At 36.6% G+C, this 19,853-nt stretch overlaps 1 protein-coding gene and 1 pseudogene across 7 annotated transcripts in view; both read left to right on the forward strand.

The window, feature by feature from the left end:
• FGD4 (FYVE, RhoGEF and PH domain containing 4) overlaps positions 1–17,856 on the forward strand; it is a 207,335-nt gene extending 189,479 nt beyond the window's left edge. For 3 of the 6 annotated variants that reach the window (XM_089920478.1, XM_022577924.3, XM_022577922.2), the window contains 4 exons: positions 1,006–1,146; positions 3,878–4,018; positions 6,145–6,322; positions 8,814–9,037. In XM_089920478.1, coding sequence (XP_089776604.1) covers positions 1,006–1,146; positions 3,878–4,018; positions 6,145–6,322; positions 8,814–8,929 — 576 coding nt within the window. In that variant the 3' untranslated portion in view covers positions 8,930–9,037. Of the gene's footprint in view, positions 1–1,005; positions 1,147–3,877; positions 4,019–6,144; positions 9,038–11,949; positions 12,128–17,746 lie in introns of those variants that run through there. The other 3 variants (XM_022577921.3, XM_022577920.3, XM_089920476.1) reach the window with 3 other exon arrangements.
• Positions 17,766–18,793, forward strand: LOC111176896 (large ribosomal subunit protein uL1-like; annotated as a pseudogene). Its single transcript, XR_016394894.1, has 2 exons — positions 17,766–17,878; positions 18,142–18,793. The product of XR_016394894.1 is annotated as a large ribosomal subunit protein uL1-like (transcript).
• The last annotated feature ends 1,060 nt before the right edge of the window (positions 18,794–19,853 follow it).

Consider the following 19,853-nt stretch of genomic DNA (forward strand, 5'->3'; position numbering starts at 1 on the left):
CTTTAATAGCACAGTGAAAAGAGATGGGCTGTATTCTGGAAGTTGGAGGAGTCTTCCTTGAGGAAGTGAAATTTGAGTCAGTATCTGAAGGATGAGCAAGAGTTAACTCACTGAAGCAGAGATGAGAGAGGGAGGGAGCAGAGCACTCTAGGAGCTGTAAGAAGCCAGTGTCACTGAAGATAGAGTAAGAGAGGTAAATCATGCAGGACTTTATAGGCCATGGTTAAGAATTTGTTCAATATCCAAGAGCAAAGGGAAGACTTTAAAGAAATTTAAATAGAAGAGAAATATATCAGATTAGCATTTTTAAGGAAGCATCTGATGCCATTTGGAAAATAGCTTGGAGGGGATCTTAGAGTAGTGGCCTGGACTCCAGTAGGAATGCTACAAGGACCAGTCGTGAGGCTATAATGGTCCAAACCAGGACATTGATAGCTTGGACTCAGGTAATTGCAAGGAAGATGTAGAAAAATGGACAGATTGAAAAAATATCTAGGAGATAAAATCAGCAGGACTTTATAACATGGTGAATCTATGGGGTGAGGTAGAGAGAGGTATCGGGATGACTCCTAGGTTTCTGACTTGCCATAACTGGTTAGGAGGCTGTGCTATTTCCAGCGATAGAGAGTACTCTGAGAGGGGAACAGGTTGGGAGGGACGAGGTGTGATAAGGAGAAAGCTGGGAGCAAGGTAGACCATGAATTCATTTGGGGAAGATATAAAATGTCCAGAGGTATGAAGTGTAATGGTCTGGACCAAGCCTTTGAAGAGCTCCTACCTTTAGGGCCAGGAAGAGAAGGATGAGCAAGCAGAGCCCATCACAAACAGCATTATAATACATGACAAATACTCCAAATGTTCATGGGGATATTGTTAGTCTGATAAAAATTTGCCTTTTACATTTAACTTTTTCTCATTTATTATTACCTATAACTGATTATTGCTTAAATCTTGTTATTTTTAAAATATGATTATTCACTCTTCTTTATTTTTTCTTAATTTAAGGTGGTTTGTTGGAAGTGTTCTGATTATAAAGCTCAACTTGAGTATGATGGTGGTAAATTGAGCAAAGTTTGTAAAGACTGTTATCAGATAATAAGTGGATTCACAGACAGTGAAGAAAAGAAAAGAAAAGGAATTTTAGAGGTATGAAATATTAAATATTGGATATCTTTCAGATTTTTATACTAGAAACAGAATTTTTTTAACTCTGAAGAATACAAATAATATATTTTGTTATTTCTCTTAGTATTTAATAATTTGGACTATGATGAGCAAGATTTATATTTTTGTTCTATTGCTGACTCTTGCAGTCATGCTCAGTTGTACAGAAAGATGAGGGACAGTGCTATGTTAACCAATGTGCATTTGAGAGTAAATCCAGTCCTTCCTTGGCATCTGCAGGGGATTGGTTCCAGGACCCCTACAGATACCAAATCCGCGGATGCTCAAGTCTCTTATATACAGTGGCGTGATACAGCCAGCTCTCCATATCCTTAGGTTCTACATCCACAGATATGGAGGGCTGATTGTGTATTGATTTTGTGAAGGTAGCTGTGGTCAAATATTAGAGTATTAATTGACATCTCTTCTAATGCCCAACTTACTACTATATATATTTTTTTAAGAGGAAAGCGTTTCTCTCAGTTTCATCATATTGGCTTTGAAAATACTGTATGATATTATTAAAATTTAGATTAAAGTCTTATTACCTGAAAAACTCTTCCAGCTTATTGCATTAAAAGAATCATTTAATGGCCAGTGACAGTAATCTGAGAACTACATTGAAATATTACTGAAGTGTCTCACAAGTAAGTTTGATTCATGTTTTAGATAAATTCAGACCTCCCAAACCTAGGAACTGTAATGCGACTAGTGTCTGAAATAAGTTTTACACCCAAAGATATTAACAACATAAGTAATAAACTACATAATAACGGCTTTTTGACAGAAAGTTCAAGATAGCCTGGAATTATGTGAAGAATAGACTCATGATCAAAACTCTTATGTATCAAAAAAAAAACTCTTATGTATCTAAAATCATAGACATACTTGGTTTATTAAGAATTTCTACAATTTATTTAAGAATCAATGAGTGTTTATTGAACCCTACACTGTATAAACATACAAAAAGTCATTTCTGTTAACTGAAGAAGGATCATAAACTTCAATGTCCACTTGAGGTTAAAGTACAGGCCCACAAACTATAACTCTGCATTCTTCTAGGATATAGATGTTGCTTGTATGGCAGACCAGAGTGGACTTTCTCTGGCAGGGAGGGTGGAAAGACATGCTTCAGTAGCTTCCAGAAACACAGTCTCGAAAGACTGAACAGCAGCAATGGATGAGACTGGCATAGAATAATGAGTCAAATAACTTGTTTTAAGGGGTGCATTTCAGGCTGTATCTATGAAATAAAAATCTCTAGGTAGTTTTCTAGAAAAACCTGTACTTAGAGGAAAATTAATCAATTACTTATTAGGTTAACACATTTAATCAAATGTACTTATAGTGTGAAGTCCATAAGTAGAAGATAAGTGTGGATGTGTGCATATGCACACATATATACATATATATTTGAAACTTTCTCATGACAACTAGTTTGTTATGTCCTCTAGACCAAGGATCAACAAATTTTTTCTGTAAAAGGGCAGAGAGAAACTATTTTAGTCTTTGCAGGCTGAAAGGCAAAACTGAGAATATTACTTCTAAAACAAGAGAGAAAACAAATTTTCTCAAATTTTTATTGACAAAATTAAAAGTAATAATTTAGTATAATTTTTGTAATATGGTAATAAGAAGTATGGAATTCCTTTGGGAGAGGGGAGATAACATTTCACTTAGTTGGAGTCCAAAGTTTTCGTATTCTAGATCATCAGATTGATTTTAAATGGTCATCTGTAAAAACTCTGCTTAGCTCACAGGCCACATAAAAACAGGTGGTGGGCTAGCAGTCCATTGTTTGCCAGTCAATGCTTCTCAAACTATCTGTGATGAAGGGCCAGTTTTACTTTCTAAACCATCACAGCTCAGTATTTTTGTAAAATACACAATTATGTGCTTGGGTATCATCACAAGTCAGATTGCTATAAAAGTTTCTAAATGCTTACTCTTGCTTTCTGTGCTTATCTCGAACTGGTAGCAAAGCAGTTTGCAAACCAGCACTGTTCAGTGGATGACACTGGATTTGAGAGATAGAAAATAGAAGCAAACCAGTTGCTTTCCATGATATGTGTAATAGAAACCATCATTTAGTCAAAGGGTTTTGTTCCCTTTTTAGCCAGTGATTTACGTATTTGGAGACAAAGCAGAAAACCGTACATGGCTCCACAAAGAGTTATTGCAATTTAAAAAACTTTAAAATTATCTCAGGTATAGGTCAAAGGTTCCTGGTAAGTATTTGCCTTTTTGCTGTTGCATTCTTACATAGTGACATTGGTATAGCATTGTGGCTAAGAGTTCAGACTCTGGGTCCAGACTCAAATACAAGCACACCAATTCCTAAATCTTAGGAAAGCTATTTCATCTCTAAACCTCATAATAATGCAAGTAATAACTTTTTGGTGTTGGTGTGAGGATTAAATGATATAAGTAGTGAGCTAAGAAAAGTGCCTTCATAGTAAGCAGTCAATAAATGTTTAATTTTATTTAAATTACAGGTCTGGTAATACAGTTAAAATTGACTTAATTCATCATGGATCTAGATGAATGTTTAAATAATAATTGCAGATGAACCTTCTCTAGACAATCCCAGGAGACATTTTATATAAACACATTGTAATTTATGAATGTTACCTTAAGTTGAATTACCTCTCTATCTGGTTCATTTTGTGTTCATTCACTCTCTCTCACTGTTACTTTCCATCGTATTTTCTAGATCGAATCTGCAGAAGTATCTGGAAACAGTGTGGTGTGCAGTTTTCTTCAATATATGGAAAAGTCAAAACCTTGGCAGAAAGCTTGGTGTGTGATCCCCAAACAAGACCCTCTTGTGCTGTACATGTATGGTGCCCCCCAGGTATCTAAACTTCATCTTTCTGAAGGGACGGAGGGAGGCCAGTAGACACTGAACTTAAAATCCTTCCATTACTTCTCTATAGAACAAGAGAATTCACACAGTTTCACTATTTTTCATTATAATTGAAAAATAATAAGTAACTAAAATTCAAGTTTATTTAGACTGATTCCTTCTATAGCCAATAATTTCTTCAGCCTGTGAATCATTTGCCCCCTTCTCTCATTCCTATTTAGTGGGTTTGAGAAAATGTGAGTTGAATTAGGAAAGGGCATAGGGAAAAGAGGTTGAATCAGAGGGAGAGGCAAGAAGAAGGAGCATTTTTAATGATGGGAAATATTAGTAAGCCTTTTTTTTTTTCCTACACGGAGGGATACTTGAAAAAGAAAGGAATGTGAGAAGGTGAATTTAAATCAACCTTGGATTAACATTATCCAATAACAATTTTTTGAGACCTTATTTGAATGGATCTGAGATAAATATATGGGAACAGCAGACATGCACCAGGCACTATGGATTGTGTTGTGCTTAAAAAACAAACAACACTTAAATCAATTGTGCACTCACCTGGAAACATATAAAAATTTTCATGTACCTGTTGTGTTTTAGCCTATATCTACATTAAGTGCTAGTAAAACTTTATTTTAGAAATAGACTAAAAATGCTGAGATATGCGTGTGTGTGTGTGTGTATTTTTAATTGAAATATAGTTGATTTACAATATTGGGTAAGTTTCAGGTATACAGCACAGCTATTCAGATATATATATATATATATATATATATATTTCTTTTTTAGATTCTTTTCCCTTATAGGTTATTACATAATATCGAGTATAGTTCCCTGTGTTATACAGATCCTTGTTGGTTATCTATTTTATACATAGTAGTGTATATATGTTAATCCCAGCCTCCTAATTTATCCCTCCTCCCACCCCCTTTTCCCCTTTGGTAACCAAAGTTTGTTTTCTGTGTCTGTGAGTCTCTTTCTGTTTTGGAAATAAGTACATCTGTGTCTTTTTTTTTTTTCTTTTAGATTCCATATATATCATAAGCGATATCGTATGATATATGTCTTTTTAAAAATTTATTTATTTTATGATATATGTCTTTATATGGCTTACTTCACTTAGTATGATAATCTCTAGGTCCATCCATGTTGCTGCAAATGGCATTATTTCGTTCTTTTTTATAACTGAGTAATATTCAATTGTATGTATATATACCACATCTTCTTTATCCATTCATCTGTTGATGGACATTTAGGTTGCTTCCATGTCTTGGCTACTGTAAATAGTGCTGCAGTGAACATTGAGGTGCATGTGTCTTTTTGAATTGTGGTTTTCTCTGGATACATGCCCAGGAGTGAGATTGCTGGATCATATGGTAGCTCTATTTTTAGAGCTGTTCTCCATACTGTTTTCCATAGTGGCTGCACCAATTTACATTCCTACCAACAGTGTAGGTGGGTTCCTATTTCTCCATACCCTTTCCAGCATTTATTATTTGTAGACTTTTTGATGATGGCCATTCTGACCAGTGTGAGGTGATACATCATTGTAATTTTGATTTGCATTTCTTTAATAATTAGCAATGTTGAGCATCTTTTCATGTGCCTTTTGGCCATCTGTATGTCTTCTTGAAGAAATGTCTGTTTAGGTCTTCTGCCCATTTTTTGATTGGGTTGTTTGGTTTTTTATTCTGTTTCATTGTTTTTCCTACATTCTTTTCCTGTCCATAAGTAAATTGATGCATGAATGAATGAAACACCAAATAGAACTGCATTTGATAATGAAATCATCATTAACATTTGCTGGTTTTGTACAATAAGATGACTATTCTTCCCTTTTACACTGAATGAAGAACTGAATGGGCTCCCTCACAGGGAAAGAGGTGTGGGGTCAATGAACTCTAGCTGATTTAGGTGTCAGCACTCATTCATCAATTCACTCAGGTGACGTTACGGGTGGCCTCATACACAAGCACTGTGCTAAAAGCACTGGATCCCCATCTCTCTCCATGGAGAGTTCACAGTGCGAGTCTGTGGAATGGTTGTAAGAAAGGGGGTTTAGTGGGCGCCGGATCACATCTCACCATGTTTTTTCTTTATGTACCATGCTTTTTCATTAGGATGTCAGAGCCCAGGCCACCATTCCACTCCTGGGCTACATTGTGGATGATATGCTGAGGAGTGCAGACCTGCCACACAGTTTCAAACTGACCCAGTCCAAGTCTGTGCACAGCTTTGCTGCAGACAGTGAAGAACTAAAACAGAAGTGGCTGAAAATCATCCTTTTAGCTGTCACAGGTGAGACGCCAGATGGCCCTAGTAAGCATCCAGCCACTTTGGACGATCATCCTGAACCTAAGAGAAAATCAGAATGCTGAGTTCCAGGGCCTACTGCAGTATGGATGGGGGGTCTCAAGATTTACAGCTCAAAACATTCTCAGCTCTCCTTATTCATCTCTTAGCACTTTATGTTGAAAAATACAGGCTCATAAATGCATCTTTGGGGAGACTATTTTCCTATGTTTATGTACTCTTACTGAAATTAACGTGTAGAGCCATTCTACCCATAAAGTTTGAAATAATGTGAAAAATGGAGCATTTTTTAATGAGCTATTCCTTGAATATGTACTTTTGTCTTGGAAAAAACTGGTATCAATTCTATCACTTCAGGTTAGAAAAGGCCACTTTCATTTAAGAAATCCTTTAATGTCTTCACTTACACATGTAGGATTTATAACAGTTTGAAAGATATACCTCCATGTTGCCAAAATAGATCCACGTTAAAAATAAAAAATACAGGGACAGTTTAGGCTATTAACTTATTTAATTTAGTTTATAAAGCTCAAGCTGCATAAATGATGTACATTCTTTTAAAACAAGAAAAAGAACAAATTGTTGGTATTCAAACTTTCAACTTATTAAGATACTTGTTTTTGTAGAAATACTTCTAAGAATAAAATATCTTAAGTATATAGCAATTATGTATATATAGTATTAAATACAAATATATATATATATATATATACACACACATTATACATGCTTTTCTCTTCAACTTTAGGTTCATATTTGTCTCTAATTTATTTTTTAAATACACAGCATGTTTTATCTTGAAATTGACCAGTGTTCTAAACTTAAGAAATGTTTTTGATGATTTATGTTTAACTGATTGACATCTAAGGGTCTTGATATTTTTATAATAAAAAGCTGTAATTTATGTGGCATGGGATATATTAGTGAATTCCAACAGTATTTTTAAAGCACTATTTTTCTTTGTTCTGTGCCTATTTAAAACAGTGCCTCTCTTTGAAGGTGCTAATAATACCTACTTAAATATAAGATGAGGCTTTAATTAATGCTTCAGTCTTGATTATTCTGAGATAAGTGCATTTTGGTCACTGGGATGGTCAAGTCATACAGGTTATTTTACCTTCTACAATCCTCTAATTGTTGCAGCAGTTAATATCAGCATGTACAAGATACCTGACCTTACACAGAACTGGGACATATGGAAACTACATTTATTGTTATGTTTTTCTTTCCCATAAGACTGTTAATTGTGGTTAAATGAGGACTATATATAGTTAACACTTAAGATAACTGTGTGGGCCTATTCGTTTGTCAGATATGAAACAAAATTCACATGGGATAACCTATGATTGAGGGGGATGGATAGGTAATTAAGAAAGTTTATCCTCAACTCTTTAAACCACCTCATTAAAGAAGAGTGGGGAAAAATACAATATAAAAAAGCAATATTTTAATGGCAGGTTTTTCTGGGGGGTACAAGATGATTGATGACACTTTGAGCATTCTTTTCCCTTTTATCCTCTGGGGAATTTTAATAGACAAAATGTGATTCCTTGTCACAAAGGCTGCTTTTTATTATATTTAATTGTGATTAAAATCTCACATTAAGTTGGCTATTTAAGTTAATCCTTTCCTCAAAATTAGATCTCTCTCTGTCTCTTTTTTTTTTTTTCTCATTTACTCTGTCATTTTCCAAATATTGTCACTTTTTAATGCATCTGTCTGCTAGAAATCAACAAGAATGGCCCCACTATCCTCGGCCTTTGAGGATTACACCTTAAATGTAGATTAGCTTCACTCAGAATTTGAGATTGCCACACATCTATTCAGGCCCTGTTTTTTTTTTTAAGAAATATTTGAAGTATCTCTTTTCTTCCCCCCACACCCCTAAGGAGCAGATAAACTAATTATAGTGGGCATGATTAGGTTGCCTTCCTCTGTAAAAGGAACACCAGCCATGATCCATCAACATTAAACCAAATACTTAGAGCCAAAAAAAGATAAAGGTAGCTTCTTAGGCCCTATTAAATTAAGGACAAATTTTAATTTTTTACATTGATTCTCTTTTCTAGTTGCCAACCGTGTGTGTATTTGTGTTCAGGGGTGGTTATTGAGGTTGAACTACGGCTCTAGGTGATGCTTTGGTTTTCTTAATCTCAAGAAAAGAGAAGCAATAAAAATGTAGAATGATTAACAGGAGAAGGTGACTTCTGTAAATGTGGATAGAAAAATGGAAATGTAAGAGCCAATTAGAAGATTTACGAGCCAGATTATTTTTGAAAACTATTTTGAACAACAAGAAGATTACACTTTCCCTACAAATAAGTTCTGCTGGAATGGAAGTAACATGAACACATTCAAGCTTTGGCTCAATAAATATCAAATGTTATTTAATTTAGATTATTTAAAGAATACTCATGTAAAGAGAATATTTATTATCATGCTCTTAACATTATCTTTAATTTGTTTTAAAAAATAGAAATATTAGTATTAGAAGAGAATTTCTGCTTGTCCAGTCACCATCTTCACATTCCACATGTTCTTTTGCCAAGCACAAAGAGAAGCAATGAAGCAGCCTTACCTGTTTCTTATTAAAGAATCACGAATGCTTTTACTTGGAGAAAGGCAAAGGAATACTCTTAGCCATTTAGAAACACTCAACCAAAAGACCTCAAAATGTGATTGTCTGGTTACAAGAATAATCTGTCTTTTGCTTTCTGAGACACCTGAGCAGTCATGACAAATTGAACCTAGAAAAATAATTGGTTGTTTTACTATTAAAACCAACATTCCATTCTGGTCTTACTCTTTATTTTCTCTAAATCATCTTTTTTTTAAAGTGCCCTTTCTCTAAACTTAACAAAATACTTCTTTGATAAAACTGCTATTTTTTATAAAACATTCCAGTTTTCTCAACATAAATTTTGCTTTATTGAAAGTCTACCAATGAAATGTAGTGCAGACTTATCTCCAGGTTTTAAGTGGGACCCAATAATGAAAAATGCCACCAGCCACTTTTGTAATAATGGCATCTATAATGCCATCATGTATGCAAGCAATAAAACTCTACAGGGTAGGTTTTACACTGAACTTTTAATGTGAATGTTCCTAGCCACAAGGGTATAGAAAATTAACTCCTAGGAGTGATACTGTGATTCAAATTGCTCAGTATAGGGAAAAGAACGTATGTGTGGCGGGGGTGGGGTAGGGAAGGGACAACATTATTCCTTGGATTCAAGTAACCATCAAAATCCTTTTTATTTTACTTTAAAGTTTTTTAAAGCCTTTTTTTTTTTTTTTTGCAAAGGGTATGTATGGGTGGTTAAAAACAGTTAAAGCACATCTGCACTACACATTTCATTTTCCATGAAGTTTAATATAGCTTGGTGTACTTATATTCACTGGGTAAGCTACCCAAATTAAAACAACAACAACAGTTTTTTTAAATTACCACACTTTTTATTGTCTTCTTTGTGGAAACAGGAAACAGATCTAAATTCCCCTTTAAATTTTAGATCTCATTTCTGGTTATACTCAAAGCCTTAAGTTCTTATTCTGAGCATATGTAATAATGATTTTCCTGAGCTGGATATATCCTGAGGAAAAGACACCAACAGGAGCAAATAAACTTATAGGGAACAAAGGTCTTTTTTTCTTTTTTTTTTTCTTTTCCAGGTATCCTTGCTATAATGCACAGTAGAAAATACATTAAATCTTTCTACATCACATAATGTTCCTGTTAGCGGGTCTAAGATTAATCACATGGTATTTATAAGCTAAAATTAATTCAAAAGGCAAGAATGTCGTAATGTCTTCATTCTTAACTTTTGTATTCTTCAAGAATATATTAATATAAAATCTGTGGCTAACCTGTTCTTATTCTTAGGACTATACTGGACATCTGTAGTGGATCATGTTACTTTTTCATTCTCATCCAATTTTAGTAAAATCAAATTGCTTTTTATTTTCATATTACTATCTACTATAGAGTCTCCAGATTTAGAAAATAGGAGTATGATATATAAAAGACCACTAGATATACTTTAAAAACCCTTTCTCTGAATTTATGCATACATGTATATATGTAAAAGCAATGTTGATTTCCAATTCTGTTTATCCATAGGAATGAAATTTTTATAGAAAGTATTCTTTTTAACTTAAATATTTTAACATAAATTATATACATGGATTTTTAGTGTAATTCATTCTTATGTATGCCCTGTAATCATGTTGTCATGAAAGAGTAACTTTGCTTTCTTTACTGATGTGGTAGAGAGGAATAAGATTAGGAACTGAAACAAGCAAGAACAGACAGAGAGGTGGACAGAAAGAGTCCCTTGGACTCCAAATCAGAGCAATATATGCTAAGATAAATGAAAAACAAACTGCAGAGGGATATAAACTACAAGATGTAAATCTATGTAATTGCACACTGATGGGATCCATTACACCTGGGCCTTTCACCTTGCCCTCTAAATTATACCACTAGTATCTTGTCATTACTTTTTCTTTAGACCTAAAAAAAAGAATTAATTCTATTGGACTATTTTCTGCACTGTTTACTGACATAAAAAATCCCTCTAAAGTCAATCATGGTCTGTATTCTACTTTATGGACTGAACATTTGGCAGAAAAATAGTGTCTTTTCTGTCTTTTGAGATGAAATAGCACATGGCTTCTACAAGATAGTTTTTAACTCATTGGGGGTCACTGAGAGTTACATGATGTTTACCCCTTCCTAAAATTCATTATAGATTGAATTAGTGTGATTAGGTAGATTTAGTGAGAAATTAAATCAAGAAATATTGTAGCATATTTGAATAAGTAAATACCAAATACATAGAGTGAGATATATATATATATATATATATATATATATATATATATATATATGGGTTTGGGAAGAGACATAATAGTCTATGGGGACCATTATGATAACAGAATTACATTATATATTACACATTATATGGATGTTGAAATGTATCGCTTGGGGAGGGGTGTCTCCCTTCGTTAGCAATCATGTCTGTATATAAAACTTTGGAGGTTCTTGTTTGTTGTACCAAACTAGCATTTCATTTTATGAGTGACAATTGACTGATATTCTTGAATAAGTGTTATCTGGGTTTTTGAATTGTTGACTGATCAATTTGAAATGTATATTAGCAAAATTTTAGAATTAAGTCAAATGTGAGAAAGTAATTTTTCTCTTCTAGCTATATGAATGTAAAATACTTGCAGATAGTGTATATATTGTGTAACATATGTATATTTGCTCATAAAGGCAGAGAATTGGAAACATTGTAAAATTAAGCACTTTAATTCCTATTAAATATTAAACACTTGTATCTTGTAAATAAATACATCTTTAAATGAATTCGAAAGACTTAGCTGTTATTTGAGCTAGGATTATATATGTTCAGTTCACAATGATTTTGGTTGTCAGAAATTTTGGTTGATTCAGAAAAAAGTTACTCCTTAAGGTACTGATGTTCCTTTCCACCTCCAATCCCACCAAAACCTGTGTAAATATTTCAAGAATAATATTATTCAGCATTATTTCATAAGTAAAATATTTCCAGAGATAATCCTTTTTAGACATTTATTACCTTTTTCAGGCCTTGAAGAACTATTTATTGATACTTACAAGCAGTTGGCATCAGCTGTTGCCCTTGGTCCATCGATATGACTTGTTTGCCTCCACCTTACACCAGAATGGAAATTGTGGCGGAGAGAGCCAGTGTGGCCTATTTCAGAGCTTCTCAAACTTTAATATACATAGAAATCACCTGAAGATCTTACTCAAATGCAGATTCTGATTTAGCAAGGTCAGTGATGAGGCATTTGTTGTTAACAAGGTCTCTGGTGGTGTTGATGCTCCTCAAACCATTCTTGGAGTAGCAAGCTTATAGTGGAAGGGACTTAGTCATAGACAACTGGCTAGAAATCCCTGGCTCTGTCACTTACTGTTTGTCACTTCAGGCACGAACTCCTCCTTGAAAAGTTGTGGCCCTTAAATGAGATAATACTATAGTATATTGCCTGGCCCATAGGAGACATTCAGTAAGTGATTGTTAGTATTATTAATAGAGATCATTTAGTTAACAGGGAAGTTTGCCACCCTGACTATACATTAGAATCACCTGGGGAGTAGTTAAACCAAGCCATGCTGCGGCCTCACCCTCAGAAATTCTATTTGTGGGGGTTGGGCTGTGGGCATGAGTATTTTCAAAAATTCCCCAGGTGATCCTGATGGGAAACCTCACCTGAGAAACTGATTGCATATTTACTCAGTGCTTGGTCCTATGTTAAGCATTCTATAAACACATTATCCCACGTAAGCCTCACAACAGCACTCTTAACATTTTCATATAAGTAAGCAGGTTTAGAGAGGTTAAGTAATTTGTCACTCAGCTCTTGATGTCCTCTCTTCCTCCCTTAACCCTCCCTTACAGTTCAGTCATTACAGTCACTCCTTTGCGTTCAGTTCACTCTCTAGCTTTGTCTTACTTGTTTGGCAAAACCAAAACCTGGTTGACTCAACTCTGTCTTCTCCATGCCTACAGCCATGCAGCTGAACAAAATGAACAACTATACTGATTGGTCTCATTTTAAATTCATTACTAGATTACCATTTCACACCTCCTTTCTCCTCAAACCTCCAACACCTTCTCCTTCATCCTCCACCCAGCTGATGACCTTCTTCCCTACTTTACTCAAAAAATTAAATTGGCAGGGAACTTCCACAGCCTCCCACAACCGAATCTACCCATCTACCAGCACAGGTTCCATGTAGTCTATCTTCCTGCCCATCCATGTTCTTGCTTAAATCTGGTCTCTACTTGTGTGCCATATCCTACCCCCATGCACCTTCTCAAGGATGCTGCTCCAGCCATTATCCTTTTCTTGTACGATATCAGTTTTCCCTCTTAACTGAATATGCCTATCAGCAAACACATCTGTTATAATTTTTCCCAACCTAAATAGACCTCTTCACTTCACTTCCCCTGCCAGCTGCCATATTCCCTTCCCTTCTGGAGCAATAGTTGAGTTTTCTATATCTGTTTCCAATTCCTCTCTTCCCATCCTTTCCTGAATGTACTCCAGTCAGGCTGAACAACTGATCTTTCCCCATAAAACCTACTCTATCCATAATTTTCTCCATCTCAGTTAATTGCAGCTCTGCTTTTCAAGTTGCTTAGGCCAAAATCTTTCATCTTTGACTCCTCTTTTTCTGAGACTACACAGCCAGTACATCAGGAATTTATATTAGCTCACCTTCAAAATATACCTAGAATCAGATTCTCTTTCACCAGTTCCACCGCTATCTACCATTCTGGCCTAAACCATCATCATCTCTTGCTACATTATTTCAGTAGCTTTCTAATTAGTCTCAAGTCTTCCAGTCCTCCCTCCACCCTTCCAGTGTTAAATAGGCAGCCAGGGAGTCTGTTAAAACACAAATCAAATTATGTTGCTTCTTTACCCCAGTCCCTCCAGGGGCTCCCATTTCACTCAGAATAAAAGCCAAAGTCCTTTGCCCTCACATGGTTCTATGTCTCTGCCGCCACCCACCCTCCCACCCCGTACCATACATTTTGCTTTTACTGAAGCAAGCCAAGTACACTTCAGCCTTACATCACAGACACTGTTCCTTCTTCCTGCAGTGCTCCTCCCCCAGATGTCTGCATAATGAACAGCTTTTGCAAGTTAAAGCCTGCTCGGATCTCACCACCACCTCATTTAACTGCCTCTGCTGCAACAGCACCCCATGCTGCCCTAATCTGATCTGTTTTTTTCCCGTAGCTCTTAACATCTTGTTACAAATTAGATAATTAGCTGTTTATTTTTTATTGTCTGTCTACACCTGCTAGAACATAAGCTCCATAAAGGTAAGGATTTTTATCTGTTTCGACCACTGATGTCCCCAATCCACAGTACTTGGGGTTGCTTGGCACATTGTAGGCACTCAGTAAATACTTACGTGGTGGGACTTCCCAGGCAGTCCAGTGGTTAAGGCTCTGCGCTCCCACTGCAGGGGCACGGGTTCCATCCCTGGTCGGGGAACTAAGATCCCGCATGCTGCACAAAAGCTAGGTTATATAAAATTACAAAAACGAACAGAACTGTTCTTCCAAAACATCAAATTGTTATGGGTATAGACCTTTGGAATAGAGGCTGAGAGGAAAAGAAATCAACATTTTATATAGCTAAATTGTTTTAATAACATAGCTAGATTCCTGATAGTGTTTAAAACATAGTCAAGGACTTCAAAATACAATGGTGAAAATCTTAGTTAACCTTGGCACGACGGATTCTTGCTTTTTAAATAATGTCCCAGCCCACTCTCACCACCACTACCACCACCACACCTGGTCTGTGAGGCAATTAGAGGCAGCTGGTTACTGTTCCAGAGGAGCCAGAGGTGATGAAAGATACATGTCCTGAGGAAGTGGGGCTGGCAGAGTGGACCTGACACAGGGTTTGGATAATGAGCTCCCAGTCTGGAGTCACTCTCTTATAGAGGAAATGATTCATGTGTTGTTTTGGTCTTGTATTTAAGTAAAAACAAATCCAGGTTGCTTTGTCTTAATAAAGGAAACTCTGCTTTTATACAGTGAGATTGGACCATGTAGTCCATTATGGTGTTTTCACAAGAAAAAATATTTTTAGATCACTTACATATATGGTTATAATACACTGAACAAAATTAAGTATATTGTTTCTATATAGAATCATGTCCAAAGGTGGAAGAAACATACCTCATCCTAAAGATCATCTTGTAGTTTTTCAATATCTTTTCCATCAGTATGTGTATATGTATGTCTGTGTGTGTGCTTCGGGAGTGGAAGGCAGGCAGGCACAGACTACAGGGAGAATGAACCAAAGGGTCCAGGCTCACAGTTGTAAATATAGGAGAAGGAAGGCTCAATAAAGAAAAAATATTTGCTAAAAAATCTTGATACTTTTCTGAGTATACCTTTTTTGTTGAGTTTTGACTTTTGAGCCATCTTAGTGTTTTATATACACAAACACACATAATAAAAAATGATGAAAAAATCTGAAATGGGGGCTTCCCTGGTGGCGCAGTGGTTGCCAGTCCGCCTGCCGATGCAGGGTACACGGGTTCGTGCCCCAGTTTGGGAAGATCCCGTATGCCGCGGAACGGCTGGGCCCGTGAGCCATGGCCGCTGAGCCTGCGCGTCCAGAGCCTGTGCTCCGCAACGGGAGAGGCCACAGCAGTGAGAGGCCCGCGTACTGCAAAAAAAAAGAAAAAAGAAAAAAAAATCTGAAATGGAATATAAATACAAATGAACATATGTCAAATAATAGCAAATGAATAACATAACCACTCTGAAGATAAAAATTAGAACTAATAGGGCTTCCCTGGTGGTGCAGTGGTTGGGAGTCTGCCTGCCGATGCAGGGGACGCGGGTTCGTGCCCCGGTCCGGGAGGATCCCACGTGCCACGGAGCGGCTGGGCCTGTGAGCCATGGCCGCTGAGCCTGCATGTCCGGAGCCTGTGCTACGCAACGGGAGAGGGCACAGCAGTGAGAGGCCCGCGTACATCAAAAAAAAAAAAAAAATTAGAACTAATACACACTTTTGAACACAGTATGTTGACTATACATGCTTAAACTAAAGGCAAATCGAATTATAAATACTGAATTCTAGGTCATTGGTTTGTTTTACCCAGTGGTATGACTTAGCATTTCTAACATTACTTTTACTGAGTTCAACTGAGCAAATAATAGGTTGAGCATAATGGGAGCCAAATTTCTCAGTGTCAGAGAAGGCAGTTTCAATATGGAAAAGGAGGAACGTGATACTAAATTCTGTGTTGTTGGACTAGAATTACAGGTATCAGTATGAACACATGATTTTATAAAGTTAGCTAGCTAACTGGGTATAGATAGTTATAATACATTTATAGACATATGTGTATGTGTGTGTGTTTGTGTGTGTACACGAGCATATATTTCCTAGCTGACTGCTGTGAGGGTCTGGAAGCAATAAAAACCCTGTAGCAATGAGCATACCTATGTTGGTTTCTAAATACCATTTCCACTAAAAGGAACCAGAGCTCCCTGAAAAACTAGCTGATTCTAGAGCTAGAGCAGAGAAAACTGAATTTTCTCTGCTCTAGCTCTAGAATGCCAGAAAGTGAAAAAGTACCCAAAGAATGATGGGGACATGTCAAAAGACCCAGGAGTCAGCTTGAAGAGGCTCCAGCTGGCAAAATCTGGGACAGTTGAACATGTCATTGAAGTGGGAGGGGGAAGGGGAAGGAACGATGGTAATTGATTAAAATCCATTGAATAAAATAGGAACACATGGATTCAAACTGATAATGAATGAATGAATGAGGAAAAATGAAAAACTTCCCTGGAATTTCCTGGCAGTCCAGTGGTTAGGACTCCGTTCTTCCACTGCAGGGGCCATGGCTTCGATCCCAGGTTGGGGAACTGAGATCCCGCATGCAGCATGGGGTGGCCAAAAATCAGTCAATCAGTCAATCAACAAGTAAATAAAAATTTAAAAAGAAAAACTCTTCTCTATAATAGAATGCAAACAAGTAAATGTAGAAGGAATAATAAAGTTAAAAAAATAGCATTTAACAAAACATTGTAATAATTCAGGTAAGAATCATCAATGGATACTATAATGGGTAAAAAATTCTTGAAGACAAGTATATCTACATAGTCTCAAAGTTGTACCCACAAAATTCTTATTAATTACAGAAGGGAAAAAAAATAACTTTACAATGGAAAAACTTGGTGGACAGCACCTTAACCAAGTTAATATCATCAGTAAGGACAAACTGGTATCACGGGCCTCTTGATCTGAAGCACTAAGGACACAGCATCGCTTCTGTGGTAATCCTGCCAAAAGTGCAGAACCTCAACCTAATCATGAGGAAATAACAGACAAACCCAAACTGAGAAATATTCTACGGAATACCTGGTCTATATTCTTCAAAAATATTAAGGTCATGAAATACAAAGACAGACTGAGGAACTTTTCCAGAATAAATGACTAAAGAGACATTACAGCTAAATGCAATGTGTATGTAATCCTGGATCGAACCTAGGCCAGAATATTTTTTTCTACTGTGAAGTTTTTATTGAGGCCATTGGTGAGAAATTAATAACATCTGGATTAGATCATCACATTGTATCTGTTAATTTTCTTGTTTCAGCAAGTTGCAATGTAGTTATGTAAGAGAATATCCTTGTTCTTGAAAATATTCAAGTATTTCAGGGTAAAAATGCATCATGTCTGCAATTTACTGTCAAATGGTTCAGAGATGAAAGAGGGAGAGAGAATAATTAAGCTAATGAAGTAAAATGTTAATAGAGAAACTAGACAAGGGTAAACTAGAGTTTTTGTAATATATTTCTAACTTTTGTTTAGGTCTACATGTACATCTGTGCTCCCAATGAAACGGGCACTGGTTCCATCCCTGGTGGGGGAACTAAGATTCCCGCATGCCGCTCAGCGTGGCCGAGAAAAACAAAACAAACAAAACCCACAAAACATGTACAGGTATTTCAAATAAAATTTTTTAATGTTTTTATGGAGTTTAACCCAGCTATTTTCCTGAGATGTTTTGTAAGCCAATTGCAACTTTCCTTTACTTCATCTCTCTTCATACAAATAAAAATTATTTCATAAAAATATATAAAGAAAAGCAACTTAAATTGTCCCAGGAAAAAACAATAGTATAAAGAAATAGTTTGTCTTGAGTCATTCACTCATTCAACATTTAAATATTGAGTGTTGCTCTTTTCCGGTTATCGTGGCACAAGGCACCATGAGCAGCAAAGTCTCCCACGACACCCTCTACGAGGCGGTGCTGGAAGTCCTGTACCGGAACCAGTGCAAGCGCCGGAAGGTTTTGGAGCCAGTGGCCCTTCAAATCAGCCTGAAGAACTGTGACTCTCAGTAAGAGGAACGCTTCTCAGGCACTGTCAGGCTTAAGTCCACTCCCTGCCCCAAGTTCTCTGTATGTGTTCTGCGGGACCAACAGTATTGTGATGAGGCCAAGGCTGTGGATATCCCCCGCATGGACATCGAGGCACTGAAGAAACTCAACAAGTATAAGAAACTGGTCAAGAAGCTGGCCAAGAAGTACGATGCCTCTTTGGCTTCAGAGTCTCTGATCGAGCAGATCCCACGAATACTGGGCCCAGGCCTGAATAAGGCTGGCAAGTTCCTTTCCTTGCTGACCCACAATGAGAACATGGTGGTCAAAGTTGATGAAGTCCATGATCAAGCTCCAGATGAAGGAGGTGCTGTGTCTGGCAGTGGCTGTTGGCCACGTGAAGATGACATATGAGCTTGTGTACAGCATCCACTTAGTTGTCAACTTCCTGGTGTCATTGCTTAAGAAAAATTTGGCGGAACATCCAGGCTTTGTACATTAAGAGCACCATGGGCAAGCCCCAGTGCCTTTACTAAGGAACAGCTTAATAAGCCATACTCCCACCATTAAAATAAATAAATAAATAAATATTGAGTGTTTCCTATACGCTGGTTGCTTATTGTATCAATATTTAAGGTCTACGATTACTTTGAATATACTGACAGTAGGTTTCTTTCTTTTTTTGAAAATCGTAAAGCACTACAGCATTTATTTATTTATTTTTAACATCTTTATTGGAATATAATTGCTTTACAATGTTGTGTTAGTTTCTGTTGTATAACAAAGTGAATCAGCTATACGTATACATATATCCCCATATCCCCGCCCTCATATGTCTCCCTCCCACCCTCCCTATCCCACCCCTCAAGGTAGTCACAAAGCACGGAGCTGATCTCCCTGTGCTATGAGGCTGCTTCCCACTAGCTATGTCAATGCCACCGTCTCACTTCGTCCCAGGTTTTATTCCTATCCTGCCCCTAGGTTCTTTAGAACCGTTTTTTTTTGTTTGTTTGTTTTTTTAGATTCCATATATATGTGTTAGCATACAATATTTGTTTTTCTCTTTCTTACTTACTTCAGTCTGTATGACAGACTCTAGGTCCATCCACCTCACTACAAATAACTCAATTTTGTTTCTTTTTATGGCTGAGTAATATTCCATTGTATGTATGTGCCACATCTTCTTTATCCATTCATCTGTCGATGGACACTTAGGTTGCTTCCATGTCCTGGCTATTGTAAATAGAGCTGCAGTGAACATTGTGGTATATGTATCTTTTTGAATTATGGTTTTCGCGGGGTATATGCCCAGTAGTGGGATTGCTGGGTCGTATGGTAGTTCTATTTTTAGTTTTTTAAGGAACCTCCATACTGTTCTCCATAGTGGCTATATCAATTTACATTCCCACCAATAGTGCTAGAGGGTTTCCTCTTCTCCACACCCTCTCCAGCATTTATTGTTTGTAGATTTTTTGATGACAACCATTCTGACTGGTGTGAGGTGATACCTCATTGTAGTTTTGATTTGCATTTCTCTAACGATTAGTGATGTTGAACATCCTTTCATGTGTTTGTTGGCAGTCTGTATATCTTCTT

The sequence above is a fragment of the Delphinapterus leucas genome, chromosome 11 (genome assembly GCF_059928025.1).
Source record: "Delphinapterus leucas isolate spDelLeu-1000000601 "Yukka" chromosome 11, BTC_Dleu_Yukka2, whole genome shotgun sequence".
NCBI lineage: Eukaryota > Metazoa > Chordata > Mammalia > Artiodactyla > Monodontidae > Delphinapterus > Delphinapterus leucas.